The 14,676-nt window shown below is 47.5% G+C and overlaps 1 protein-coding gene across 2 annotated transcripts in view; it reads left to right on the plus strand.

Annotated features, from left to right (window-relative positions):
- LOC128657282 (gastrula zinc finger protein XlCGF57.1-like) overlaps positions 1 to 14,676 on the plus strand; it is a 163,489-nt gene that overhangs the window by 82,991 nt on the left and 65,822 nt on the right. For both annotated transcript variants that reach the window (XM_053711563.1, XM_053711564.1), the window contains exon 4: positions 1,474 to 1,587. In XM_053711563.1, the coding sequence (XP_053567538.1) occupies positions 1,474 to 1,587 (114 nt within the window). The remainder of the gene's footprint in view (positions 1 to 1,473; positions 1,588 to 14,676) is intronic.

Below are 14,676 nucleotides of genomic sequence, written 5' to 3' on the forward strand. Positions count from 1 at the left end.
ACCTCAGCCATGTTTTCCTGGACACTTATGAGTTACACATTCTGCAGGGTGTGCAGGTAGGAACATGAATTTGAACCCTGGACAGCACACAAATAGTGACACTGAACAGCACTATTCGTGTTTCTCTCTGCACACCCTGTAGCATGTATAACTCATAAGTGTCCAGGAAAACATGGCTGAGGTGGCAACCCTAGGTGTGAGAGAAGTGGAATGAGTATTTAAGCCTTTGGCTGTGGTGTCTTTGCCTCCTCCTGGTGGCCAGGTTCAGTATTTCCCACAAGTAAGGAATGAAGCCGTGGACTCTCCGTACACAGAAGGAAAGGAAATTATCTGGTAAGCATAATTTATGTTTTTAAAATAGAAAGTAGTTCATGAGAGCTAAGGTAAGGAGAGGAAATGAGAGAGGGGCCTATATAAAAATGAAAAGCAGTCCTGAAAAGATTGCAGAATATTAAGTGCAAAAGATTGATTTTGAAATAAAAATATTTAGCTTGCCTCAAACCTTGTTCAAATTTTGTCTAAATCTTAGAGTTAAATGGTAGTGTGCACATATATTGTGTGTGAGGTATGTGAGTTACAGGTGAGTGTGTACATATATTGTGTGTGTGAGGTACGTGGGTTACAGGTGAGTGTGCACATATATTGTGTGTGAGGTATGTGAGATACAGGTGAGTGTGCACATATATTGTGTGTGAGGTACGTGGGTTACAGGTGAGTGTGCACATATATTGTGTGTGAGGTATGTGAGTTACAGTTGAGTGTGCACATATATTGTGTGTGAGGTACGTGAGTTACAGGTGAGTGTGCACATATATTGTGTGTGAGGTATGTGGGTTACAGGTGAGTGTGCACATATATTGTGTGTGAGGTATGTGAGTTACAGGTGAGTGTGTACATATATTGTGTGTGTGAGGTACGTGGGTTACAGGTGAGTGTGCACATATATTGTGTGTGACATATGTGAGTTACAGGTGAGTGTGCACATATATTGTGTGTGAGGTATGTGGGTTACAAGTGAGTGTGCACATATATTGTGTGTGAGGTATGTGAGTTACAGGTGAGTGTGCACATATATTGTGTGTGAGGTATGTGGGTTACAAGTGAGTGTGCACATATATTGTGTGTGAGGTATGTGAGTTACAGGTCAGTGTGCACATATATTGTGTGTGAGGTATGTGGGTTACAAGTGAGTGTGCACATATATTGTGTGTGAGTTACAGGTGAGTGCTAACATATATTGTGTGTGAGGTACGTGGGTTACAGGTGAGTGTTCAGATATATTGTGTGTGATGTATGTGAGTTAAAGGTGAGTGTTCACAGCAAGTGTGATAGTCTACTAAATAATTCTCTTATGTACACATAGTAATTACTAGGTCATCAAATGATTGTATTTATATATAATGACAACAAAATTAATACATCCCACATGCAATATAAATAACTTATACATACATGTGTATTCTCACTGTGCAGGTCATAAGGCTGTGACGCTTTCAGATGGCTCAGCGGTTGAGCACAGAGTAGAACCGTATACGTGTGATCAGGTGAAGACTGAGGAGCATGAAGTTCCTATAAATACAACTACAGGTGATAACTGAATATAAGTAACATTTTGTCTCAAGTACAGTTATATTTGTTCAGATGATTACACAGCAGACACAATTTAGTGTGTAGCTCAAGTTGTACTATTTTTTACAATATGGTTATATTTTTGTTTAGATTTACCTATCATGGAAGCCCCATTTCTAAACATTTAGGGCTAGATTACAAGTAAAGCACAACCAATAGTGTTATCCCGAGTGTTAGACTGCGCTAAGAATAGAGCACAATCTTGTATTACAAGTGGTGGGTAAAAAGGTTTGCCAGATAATCTTAAAGGGACACTGAACCCAATTTTTTTCTTTCATGATTCAGATAGAGCATGAAATTTTAAGCAACTTTCTAATTTACTCCTATTATAAATTTTTCTTAGTTCTCTTGCTATCTTTATTTGAAAAAGAAGGCATCTAGACTTTTTTGGTTCAAAACTCTGGACAGCATTTTTTTATTGGTGGATGAATTTATCCACCAATCAGCAAGAACAACCCAGATTGTTCACCAAAAATGGGCCGGCATCTAAACTTAAATTCTTGCATTTCAAATAAAGATACCAAGAAAATGAAGAAATTTCATAATAGGAGTAAATTAGAAAGTTGCTTAAAATATCATGCTCTATCTGAATCACAAAAGAAAAAAAATGGGTTCAGTGTCCCTTTAATGTGGCCAACATTTTCTTCTTAAACAGGAAGAGTCCACAGCTGCATTCATTACTTTTGGGAATTCAGAACCTGGCCACCAGGAGGAGGCAAAGACACCCCAGCCAAAGGCTTCAAATACCTCCCCCACTCCCCTGATCCCCCAGTCATTCTTTGCCTTTTGTCACAGGAGGTTGACAGAGAAGTTTCAGAAGTTTGAGATAAGTCTCTTATGGAGGGTAGTACTCTTCAAAATGGGACTGGAGTTTTAAGTAGTCCTGTCAGCCTCTCAGTGAGAGCATGGATGAAAGTTAGAGTCCGGAGATGCAGGGAGAGTTTTTCTCCGAAACCATCCCGACTCGTATTAACAGCTCCTTGGCAATCAGCGTTGACAAGTTTCGCTGCCTGCCTTTGTTCACTCAAGTCCATGTCAGAAGCGGGGCTACTATCTGTCACACTTGAAGGGCTGTGTTCCTGTTCCACGGCGTAGATTCCGATAAGATCGTTTCATGTTTATTTATTATGTGAATGTGATGTTAACGTAAAGGTAGGGTCCCAGTGGGACTCCTTTTATCTTAAAATAAGGAATCATGGGTTAATATCCCCTAAGGGGGGTTATTGAACAGGGGGGGACTTTAATCATATTTGTTATGTGGTTCTATCTGCTGATGTGTAGTAATACTTTAGGCTCATGGCTTTTCGTAACATTAACAACCTTATCGTCATTTGGCACGATCTTTGGATTTGCGCGCTATTTTATGACTTGCACGATGCACCTCCTGACCAGGTGCGGTTACGTTGCTTTTTCACTTCCGTATGCTGACCGTGTGGCGACAGAGAGAGTCTTTTCGTGGGTTGTCTGGTTCACAGGAGGTGGTAAATGCCCCAGCCATTGAGGGTATAAAAAAAGGTGTCAGTTACCGTTTGTCATTTTTCTAATCTCATGATGGAGGATTCTGACTATTTAGACATGGATGTCTCTGATGCGGAGAATGCGTCTTGTGATGAATATGAAATGGCCCGGGTTATCCATGCCCATCAGTTATGTTCCGATTGCCATTCCAGAGTACTCTCTTCTCCCGATTCAGGGTCCTCAGATTGCGTTGAGCCATCGGCACCCGAGGATGCTAGGTCCTGTGAGGCGCGTGTCCCAGAAACTCCCTTTGCTACGCATGCAGGTGTCCCTTTGGTCTTTACTCCCTCTCCGGTGGGTGGTCTGTTTCCTCCAGAGGTTACGGCACGGTTCCGCATGGCCATATCTACGGCCTTGGCGCAATTGTATCTCCCAAGTAAAATCTTTCTAAGATACTGTCCGTGTTCTGTCAACCAGGGCCCCCGCTTCCCCAGTTCGGTCTCCTGGGGAACCGGAGGCCTCTGAGGCGTCAGGGGCCCCAACCTTGGGGCTGGAGTCGTTTGTCGATCCGGCAAGGGATAATTTTGCCTTCCGCTATAGGTTGGCACATCTTTGTGTCCTACTAAGACATGTTTTGGCATTGCTGGAGGATCCCGGTCCTAGTGGGCCGAGGGATTTGAGGCCTTAGATGCCGGATGGCAACCTGGATAGATAGTTGGGGATGAAGCTAATCTCCTTGTCTCTGTTTTTTCTTTATTTTATGTATCGGTTCTGGTTCTGAGCTTGGGTGAAGGGTGCCTTCTGATCGACTGGTCCGGTGGGGCGTATACTTTTTTTCCTTTGGGTTTTCACCCGCGAATGCGCCCTTACTTTTAATTTAGATCCTGATAGGATTATTTGATTTAATTTGTATAAAGCTCATGGCTGATATAACTTTCGTTGAGAACGTTCTTTCTCTGGAACCGATACTTCCGATTTTGTGGTCGCATTGGGCACTTCCTCGGAAGTTGCGCACTTGCTTAAGTCCGAGGTTATTTTCTAGTTCATATTATCGAGCCTTCGGGACGATTTTTCTTGGTCCTTAGACAGATCTGGGGTGCTCTTGTACCAGGCAGGTACTGGTCAGGCGCTGTCTACTGTTTCATGGGTTCATGTCACCCTTTGCTTTAAAAAACAAACAAAAAAAACAGTGTCTCTTAAGGCCTAGTGTTATGGATTAATTTCTACAATGAAGTTGGGGCATGGGGCATAGATCCAACGCTTCTGGTAGGAAGGTTGTGTGCTCCGATCTAAGTTGTTTTTTTCTGGCGATATTGCTTGAGATGCGTGACTGACTTTTTCAGACGTCATCGTGGTTTTTAGGGTCCCTGAGGACTTGGAACCACGGGTTCCAATTCCTTTGTAAGTCTGGGGATGTGATTGATTTCCGGAGGTTTAGTATCTGAATAGTGGACGATTTGCGTCTTCACTTGCGGTATCTCCGGATGACGACTTTTGTAGCCTAATCGCTTTCTTTTTGTGGTGGCGATGTTTTCTTCCCTCCCGTCTTGGGTTGGGTCATTTTGTTATGGAAGAGTGGACATGTCCTTCTTCTTTGTCTCAGTGTTTCATTTGCTCTAGTGCGTGGAGTGCAAGGGTCTCCCTGCCGTTCTACCTGGAGCTGCGAGGCTCCCGTTGTTATTCCATTTCATGGCTGTCGGGAGACTGATCCTGCAGGGATCTCTGGAGACTGTCATTTTCTACAGATAAGAACTGCCCCTTGTCAAACCGTGGTCTTTTGACTCTCGGGTGCTACCTGTCAATATTATTAGAGATCTAGCACTTCGGGCTTGAGGGTAGGAGGTCTGGGGTCAGTTACAGTCTTCGCCTGTCTGAGGTCAGGAAACTGACTATTTAGCCTTTTAGCGTGGGTCAGGTTTTCAGGCCTGTCTACATCGATTACCTTGTGATCCAAGTGTACTGGTGGCCCTTTCCTAAACCAGTTGGGAGTTCTTTTCAGACTCTTGGTTTTATTGATGTTGCTAGGTACTTTTCATCTAAGGACTTTAGATGGCGTAAGGCTTTGCCTGGGTGCGCTCCTAACCATAGGAGGCAGCTTATGGGTTCCTCAGGGGCTTCGGATCAGTTCCGTTTTCTCGAGGACTCTGGCTTAGGACCATGTCTCTTGCCTGGAAAGGGTATGGATGGTTCTGCTTAACCTTAGGGTTTGGTTCCCCTGTGTGTCCCTTTGGAGGGGGCGGGGGTTTTCTGACTCTTATGAGATATTAATATCATCCTGAGGCTTCAGTTTAAGGTTTTCTGACGAGTCCCTATTTATCTGCTGGGACATCTGATGCTTCCTAGTAGGCTCCAGTTGTTATCCAACTAGGCTGACAATATTGGCAGAGGGTTGGCCTCTAGTAGGGTGTTTTTCGTTGTTTAATTTTCTTCTTCTCACCTAAGGATGGGGAAGGGATGTTTACGTGTTCTCCTTAGTTGGAGGTACCTCAGTATCTGTAAAGGGCTCGTGGGTCCTTAATTTTCTTGCCTCTATTGCGTTCTCAGTATCACAGAATTGATTTCTGGTATCGGAATGCTGTGGGTCAGAGTGCATTCTTCCCTTGAGGAGTGTTTCTTCTTATGGAAGGCTGCAGTGTAAGGGTCCTTGGACCCGAGCATGAGGTTCCTGTCATGGTTCAGGGTAGCATGCTAATTTTTTAGTAGCGGTCAGAGTTCTACTCTGGGGCTTTGATGCCTCGTAGATTCATCCTTTTTTTCTTCCAAAGGTCTGAGACTCTTGTCTGCAAAAGGTCTTTCACTAGCATTGGTGCTGGGACCGTTATTCTGGAAGGAAGGTCGGGGATCAGTCTGCTTTGCAGCATGGACCGTTTACTTTTATGAATCTGTCCTCCCCTTGTTGGGGGGGACTCTTAGTGCCCATCTCTCTACCGGCGGTGGCTTTTGCCGGGATGTATCGTTCCTTGGATTCTGGGATTTTCTGGTTGGGAGCTTTTGTCGAGATTTTTCAGCACTGTTCAGTTGGATGAGTCCCACGATGGCTTAAGACGGCTTTGTTGCCTGTGGAAGGGTCATCGCGAGTTTGCCATAGGTGGCTCTGTGCCCTATTGGAGAGCTCTTTTTAAGCTGCTGGGACGGTTTTCCTGTCTCTGCTTGTCTATATTTAAACCTGACAGGGCTTGTCTAGGTTACAAGGGGAACTCGCGGGTTTCTGGAACACCATAGTTTGTTTGCTGCTGTGTCAGGGATTGAGGGTGGCCTTCTGGTCTTCTTAGTGACGTTTTCTCCTGACTATGGACTTATCTTCTGGTCCTTGTCTTCCTAGGGAGTTTGTTCCCTGGACAGTGGTCCTGTAGCGACCTCGGGTTGCTCCAAGTTAATTGATCTTTTGGATATCTCATGGGGCCTCTATTCTCCCTTTCGGGGGTAGATTGAGAGTTTGACCAGTTTTTGATTTAAGTCCGTTTTGGATGGTCCTTCGGATCTCCTGGATTCCTTTACTCTCCCTCTCTGGGGTTGATAGAGGTTTTTCGGTTTTGGAATGTGGGAGTTGAGTGCCGCAGGGCTTACTCCTCGGAGGCCTTATGCTCAGCAGACTCTGGGTCTGAGTGGTCTCTAGCATGGCTTTGCAGGTTGTGTAACTGATGAGTGGTTACCCGGGCTCCAGTTTTTCCCTTGTCGTTATAGTTTTTTGTAGGGTGTCGGGTAATTTCAGGCTGTGGTGCCTTTCGAAGGAGCCGCCTTTTTTTGTACCCGCCATTGGTTTGCATTCAGTGTCCTCTAGCTTGGGTATTATTTTCCCAAAAGTAATGAATTCAGCTGTGGACTCTTCCTGTTTAAGAAGAAAAGCATAAATTATGTTTACCTGATAATTTTCTTTTCTTCTGACAGGAAGAGTCCACAGCTCCAGCCCGTGCTTTATCTATGAGGCAGCAGTACATTTTTGTTTTTCTGGCACCTTTTTTTCACCCTGTTATTTATCCAATATGATATTATCCAGTCAAGTTCATTGTTCCCTTGGCAGAATGACTGCAGGATTAGGGGAGTGGGGGAGGTATTTGAAGCCTTTGGCTGGGGTGTCTTTGCCTCCTCCTGGTGGCCAGGTTCTGAATTCCCAAAAGTAATGAATGCAGCTGTGGACTCTTCCCGTCAGAAGAAAAGAAAATTATCAGGTAAGCATAATTTATGGGGTTTTTTTTAGCCTTACACAGTATTAAGTGGTAATAAAATAACAATATTTTATATATGCCTGGTGGATGAACTTGGGAAAATGTATGGCTTGGATCAACCCGAGAGGACTGCTGAAGCATACATGAATAAGAGCTAGATTGCAAGTGGAGAGCAAAAGAAATAGAGTTAATGAGTGTTAACTCCACTCAAGTTAAATTATCAGCGCTAGCATCAGGAGGTCAGATAGCATGACTTTGCTAAGTCATTTTTCTTATAGACTTCTGTATATTAATACACATACAAATAAAACACATCCATATACATCCTGGAGACCTTCCCAGTCCAGCACCTGATCATAGACCATATCCCTTTAAATCACTGTTAAAACATTTATTTCAATAATAATCCTTGTCTTTGCATTTAATATGTATAAGTGAGATACTGTAATATATTATGCTTGTGTTTTGTTTCACATATATTAAAGCATTAATGGGACATTAAAGTCACAATTGAACTATTATAATCTAGATAGAACATACAATTTAAAAAAAAAAAAACTTTCCAATTGACTTCTGTTATCTAATTTGCTTTGTTTTATTGGTATCATTTTGTTGAAAACTATACCTAGGAAGACTCGGGAGCCTTGATATACTAGTAGCTGGCTGCTGGTTAGTGACTACACTCATATGCTTCTTGATGTCCAGCTAGCTCATCAGTAGTGCATTGCTGCTCCTTCAACAAAGGATACCAAGAAAATGCAATGATAAAAGAAGTCAATTGGAAAGTTGTTTAAAAATGTATGCGCTGTGTGAATCATAAAAGAATAAATGTGCAGTTTCACATCCCTTTAACACTTGGGATTATACGTATGATGTGTTTGAGGAAAGTAGAGCGCGGGTGAGTGTATATGTGTGACGTGAGCCCAGGTGAGTGTACATGTGTGACATGAGCGCAGGTGAGTGTATATGTGGGACGTGAGTGCATGTGAGTGTACATGTGTGACTTGAGCGCATGTGAGTGTACATGTGTGTTGTGAGCGCAGTTGAGTGTAAATGTGGGACATGAGCGCAGGTGAGTGTACATGTGGGACGTGAGTACAGGTGAGTGTACATGTGGGATGTGAGTGCAGGTGAGTGTACATGTGTGATGTGAGAGCAGGTGAGTGTACATGTGGGATGTGAGAGCAGGTGAGTGTACATGTGGGATGTGAGCGCAGGTGAGTGTACATGTGGGATGTGAATGCAGGTGACTGTACATGTGGGATGTGAGTGTACATGTGAGATGTGAGTGTATATGTGTGACGTGAGCCCAGGTGAGTGTACATGTGTGACATGAGCGCAGGTTAGTGTATATGTGGGACGTGAGTGCATGTGAGTGTACATGTGTGACTTGAGCGCATGTGAGTGTACATGTGTGTTGTGAGAGCAGTTGAGTGTAAATGTGGGACATGAGCGCAGGTGAGTGTACATGTGGGGCGTGAGTGCAGGTGAGTGTACATGTGGGGCGTGAGTACAGGTGAGTGTACATGTGGGATGTGAGTGCAGGTGAGTGTACATGTGTGATGTGAGCGCAGGTGAGTGTACATGTGGGACGTGAGTACAGGTGAGTGTACATGTGGGACGTGAGTACAGGTGAGTGTACATGTGGGACGTGAGTACAGGTGAGTGTACATGTGGGATGTGAGTGCAGGTGAGTGTACATGTGTGATGTGAGCGCAGGTGAGTGTACATGTGGGACGTGAGTACAGGTGAGTGTACATGTGGGATGTGAGTGCAGGTGAGTGTACATGTGTGATGTGAGCGCAGGTGAGTGTACATGTGGGACGTGAGCGCAGGTGAGTGTACATGTGGGACGTGAGCGCAGGTGAGTGTACATGTGGGATGTGAGCGCAGGTGAGTGTACATGTGGGATGTGAATGCAGGTGACTGTACATGTGGAATGTGAGTGCAGGTGAGTGTACATGTGAGATGTGAGCGCAGGTGAGTGTACATGTGGGACGTGAGCGCAGGTGAGTGTACATGTGGGACGTGAGCGCAGGTGAGTGTACATGTGGGACGTGAGCGCAGGTGAGTGTACATATGGGATGGGAGCGCAGGTGACTACATGTGTGAAGTGAGCACAGGTGAGTGTACATGTGGGATGTGAGTGCAGGTGAGTGTACATGTGAGATGTGAGTGCAGGTGAGTGTACATGTGAGATGTGAGCGGAGGTGAGTGTACATGTGGGACGTGAGCGCAGGTGAGTGTACATGTGGGACGTGAGAGCAGGTGACTGTACATGTGGGACGTGAGAGCAGGTGACTGTACATGTGGGACGTGAGCGCAGGTGAGTGTACATGTGGGACATGAGAGCAGGTGACTGTACATGTGGGACGTGAGTGCAGGTGAGTGTACATGTGGGATGTGAGCGCAGGTGAGTGTATATGTGGGGAGTGAGCGCAAGTGAGTAGACATGTGGGACGTGAGTGTACATTTGGGAGGTGAGCGCAGGTGAGTGTACAAGTGGGACGTGAGCGCAGGTGAGTGTACATGTGGGATGTGAGTGCAGGTGAGTGTACATGTGGGATGTGAGCGCAGGTGAGTGTACATGTGGGATGTGAATGCAGGTGACTGTACATGTGTGATGTGAGCGCAGGTGAGTGTACATGTGGGACGTGAGTACAGGTGAGTGTACATGTGGGACGTGAGTACAGGCGAGTGTACATGTGGGATGTGAGTGCAGGTGAGTGTACATGTGTGATGTGAGCGCAGGTGAGTGTACATGTGGGACGTGAGTACAGGTGAGTGTACATGTGGGATGTGAGTGCAGGTGAGTGTACATGTGTGATGTGAGCGCAGGTGAGTGTACATGTGTGACGTGAGCGCAGGTGAGTGTACATGTGGGACGTGAGCGCAGGTGAGTGTACATGTGGGATGTGAGCGCAGGTGAGTGTACATGTGGGATGTGAATGCAGGTGACTGTACATGTGAAATGTGAGTGCAGGTGAGTGTACATGTGTGATGTGAGCGCAGGTGAGTGTACATGTGGGACGTGAGTACAGGTGAGTGTACATGTGGGACGTGAGTACAGGTGAGTGTACATGTGGGATGTGAGTGCAGGTGAGTGTACATGTGTGATGTGAGTGTACATGTGGGACGTGAGTACAGGTGAGTGTACATGTGGGATGTGAGTGCAGGTGAGTGTACATGTGGGACGTGAGCGCAGGTGAGTGTACATGTGGGATGTGAGCGCAGGTGAGTGTACATGTGGGATGTGAATGCAGGTGACTGTACATGTGGGATGTGAGTGCAGGTGAGTGTACATGTGAGATGTGAGTGCAGGTGAGTGTACATGTGAGATGTGAGCGGAGGTGAGTGTACATGTGGGACGTGAGCGCAGGTGAGTGTACATGTGGGACGTGAGAGCAGGTGACTGTACATGTGGGACGTGAGAGCAGGTGACTGTACATGTGGGACGTGAGCGCAGGTGAGTGTACATGTGGGACATGAGAGCAGGTGACTGTACATGTGGGACGTGAGTGCAGGTGAGTGTACATGTGGGATGTGAGCGCAGGTGAGTGTATATGTTGGGAGTGAGAGCAGGTGACTGTACATGTGGGACGTGAGAGCAGGTGACTGTACATGTGGGACGTGAGCGCAGGTGAGTGTACATGTGGGACATGAGAGCAGGTGACTGTACATGTGGGACGTGAGTGCAGGTGAGTGTACATGTGGGATGTGAGCGCAGGTGAGTAGACATGTGGGACGTGAGTGTACATTTGGGAGGTGAGCGCAGGTGAGTGTACAAGTGGGACGTGAGCGCAGGTGAGTGTACATGTGGGATGTGAGTGCAGGTGAGTGTACATGTGGGATGTGAGCGCAGGTGAGTGTACATGTGGGATGTGAATGCAGGTGACTGTACATGTGTGATGTGAGCGCAGGTGAGTGTACATGTGGGACGTGAGTACAGGTGAGTGTACATGTGGGACGTGAGTACAGGCGAGTGTACATGTGGGATGTGAGTGCAGGTGAGTGTACATGTGTGATGTGAGCGCAGGTGAGTGTACATGTGGGACGTGAGTACAGGTGAGTGTACATGTGGGATGTGAGTGCAGGTGAGTGTACATGTGTGATGTGAGCGCAGGTGAGTGTACATGTGTGACGTGAGCGCAGGTGAGTGTACATGTGGGACGTGAGCGCAGGTGAGTGTACATGTGGGATGTGAGCGCAGGTGAGTGTACATGTGGGATGTGAATGCAGGTGACTGTACATGTGAAATGTGAGTGCAGGTGAGTGTACATGTGTGATGTGAGCGCAGGTGAGTGTACATGTGGGACGTGAGTACAGGTGAGTGTACATGTGGGACGTGAGTACAGGTGAGTGTACATGTGGGATGTGAGTGCAGGTGAGTGTACATGTGTGATGTGAGTGTACATGTGGGACGTGAGTACAGGTGAGTGTACATGTGGGATGTGAGTGCAGGTGAGTGTACATGTGGGACGTGAGCGCAGGTGAGTGTACATGTGGGATGTGAGCGCAGGTGAGTGTACATGTGGGATGTGAATGCAGGTGACTGTACATGTGGAATGTGAGTGCAGGTGAGTGTACATGTGTGATGTGAGAGCAGGTGAGTGTACATGTGGGACGTGAGCGCAGGTGAGTGTACATGTGGGACGTGAGCGCAGGTGAGTGTACATGTGGGATGTGAGTGCAGGTGAGTGTACATGTGTGATGTGAGTGTACATGTGGGACGTGAGTACAGGTGAGTGTACATGTGGGATGTGAGTGCAGGTGAGTGTACATGTGTGATGTGAGCGCAGGTGAGTGTACATGTGGGACGTGAGCGCAGGTGAGTGTACATGTGGGATGTGAGCGCAGGTGAGTGTACATGTGGGATGTGAATGCAGGTGACTGTACATGTGGAATGTGAGTGCAGGTGAGTGTACATGTGAGATGTGAGCGCAGGTGAGTGTACATGTGGGACGTGAGCGCAGGTGAGTGTACATGTGGGACGTGAGCGCAGGTGAGTGTACATATGGGATGGGAGCGCAGGTGACTACATGTGTGAAGTGAGCACAGGTGAGTGTACATGTGGGATGTGAGTGCAGGTGAGTGTACATGTGAGATGTGAGTGCAGGTGAGTGTACATGTGAGATGTGAGCGGAGGTGAGTGTAAATGTGGGACGTGAGCGCAGGTGAGTGTACATGTGGGACGTGAGAGCAGGTGACTGTACATGTGGGACGTGAGAGCAGGTGACTGTACATGTGGGACGTGAGTGCAGGTGAGTGTACATGTGGGATGTGAGCGCAGGTGAGTGTATATGTGGGGAGTGAGCGCAAGTGAGTAGACATGTGGGACGTGAGTGTACATTTGGGAGGTGAGCGCAGGTGAGTGTACAAGTGGGACGTGAGCGCAGGTGAGTGTACATGTGGGATGTGAGTGCAGGTGACTGTACATGTGGGATGTGAGCGCAGGTTAGTGTACATGTGTCAGGTGAGCGCAGGTGAGTGTACATGTGGGACGTGAGAGCAGGTGACTGTACATGTGGAACATGAGCGCAGGTGAGTGTACATGTGGGATGTGAGCGCAGGTGAGTGTATATGTGGGGCGTGAGCGCAGGTGAGTAGACATGTGGGACGTGAGTACAGGTGAGTGTACATGTGGGACGTGAGTACAGGTGAGTGTACATGTGGGATGTGAGTGCAGGTGAGTGTACATGTGTGATGTGAGTGTACATGTGGGACGTGAGTACAGGTGAGTGTACATGTGGGATGTGAGTGCAGGTGAGTGTACATGTGGGACGTGAGCGCAGGTGAGTGTACATGTGGGATGTGAGCGCAGATGAGTGTACATGTGGGATGTGAATGCAGGTGACTGTACATGTGGAATGTGAGTGCAGGTGAGTGTACATGTGAGATGTGAGCGCAGGTGAGTGTACATGTGGGACGTGAGCGCAGGTGAGTGTACATGTGGGACGTGAGCGCAGGTGAGTGTACATGTGGGATGTGAGTGCAGGTGAGTGTACATGTGTGATGTGAGTGTACATGTGGGACGTGAGTACAGGTGAGTGTACATGTGGGATGTGAGTGCAGGTGAGTGTACATGTGTGATGTGAGCGCAGGTGAGTGTACATGTGGGACGTGAGCGCAGGTGAGTGTACATGTGGGATGTGAGCGCAGGTGAGTATACATGTGGGATGTGAATGCAGGTGACTGTACATGTGGAATGTGAGTGCAGGTGAGTGTACATGTGAGATGTGAGCGCAGGTGAGTGTACATGTGGGACGTGAGCGCAGGTGAGTGTACATGTGGGACGTGAGCGCAGGTGAGTGTACATGTGGGATGGGAGCGCAGGTGACTACATGTGTGAAGTGAGCACAGGTGAGTGTACATGTGGGATGTGAGTGCAGGTGAGTGTACATGTGAGATGTGAGTGCAGGTGAGTGTACATGTGAGATGTGAGCGGAGGTGAGTGTAAATGTGGGACGTGAGCGCAGGTGAGTGTACATGTGGGACGTGAGAGCAGGTGACTGTACATGTGGGACGTGAGAGCAGGTGACTGTACATGTGGGACGTGAGCGCAGGTGAGTGTACATGTGGGACATGAGAGCAGGTGACTGTACATGTGGGACGTGAGTGCAGGTGAGTGTACATGTGGGATGTGAGCGCAGGTGAGTGTATATGTGGGGAGTGAGCGCAAGTGAGTAGACATGTGGGACGTGAGTGTACATTTGGGAGGTGAGCGCAGGTGAGTGTACAAGTGGGACGTGAGCGCAGGTGAGTGTACATGTGGGATGTGAGTGCAGGTGACTGTACATGTGGGATGTGAGCGCAGGTTAGTGTACATGTGTCAGGTGAGCGCAGGTGAGTGTACATGTGGGACGTGAGAGCAGGTGACTGTACATGTGGGACATGAGCGCAGGTGAGTGTACATGTGGGATGTGAGCGCAGGTGAGTGTATATGTGGGGCGTGAGCGCAGGTGAGTAGACATGTGGGACATGAGCGTACATGTGGGAGGTGAGCGCAGGTTAGTGTACATGTGTCAGGTGAGTGTACATGTTGGACGTGAGCGCAGGTGAGTGTACATGTGGGATGTGAGCGAAGGTGAGTGTACATGTGGGATGTGAATGCAGGTGACTGTACATGTGGGATGTGAGCGCAGGTGAGTGTACATGTGTCAGGTGAGCGCAGGTGAGTGTACATGTTGGACGTGAGCACAGGTGGGTGTACATGTGGGATGTGAGTGCAGGTGAGTGTACATGTTGGACGTGAGCGCAGGTGAGTGTACATGTTGGACGTGAGCGCAGGTGGGTGTACATGTGGGATGTGAGTGCAGGTGAGTGTACATGTGGGATGTGAGCGCAGGTGAGTGTATATGTGGGGCGTGAGCGCAGGTGAGAAGGCATGTAGGACGTGAGCGTACATGTGGGAGGTGAGCGCAGG

This window comes from Bombina bombina, chromosome 4 (assembly GCF_027579735.1).
Source record: "Bombina bombina isolate aBomBom1 chromosome 4, aBomBom1.pri, whole genome shotgun sequence".
NCBI lineage: Eukaryota > Metazoa > Chordata > Amphibia > Anura > Bombinatoridae > Bombina > Bombina bombina.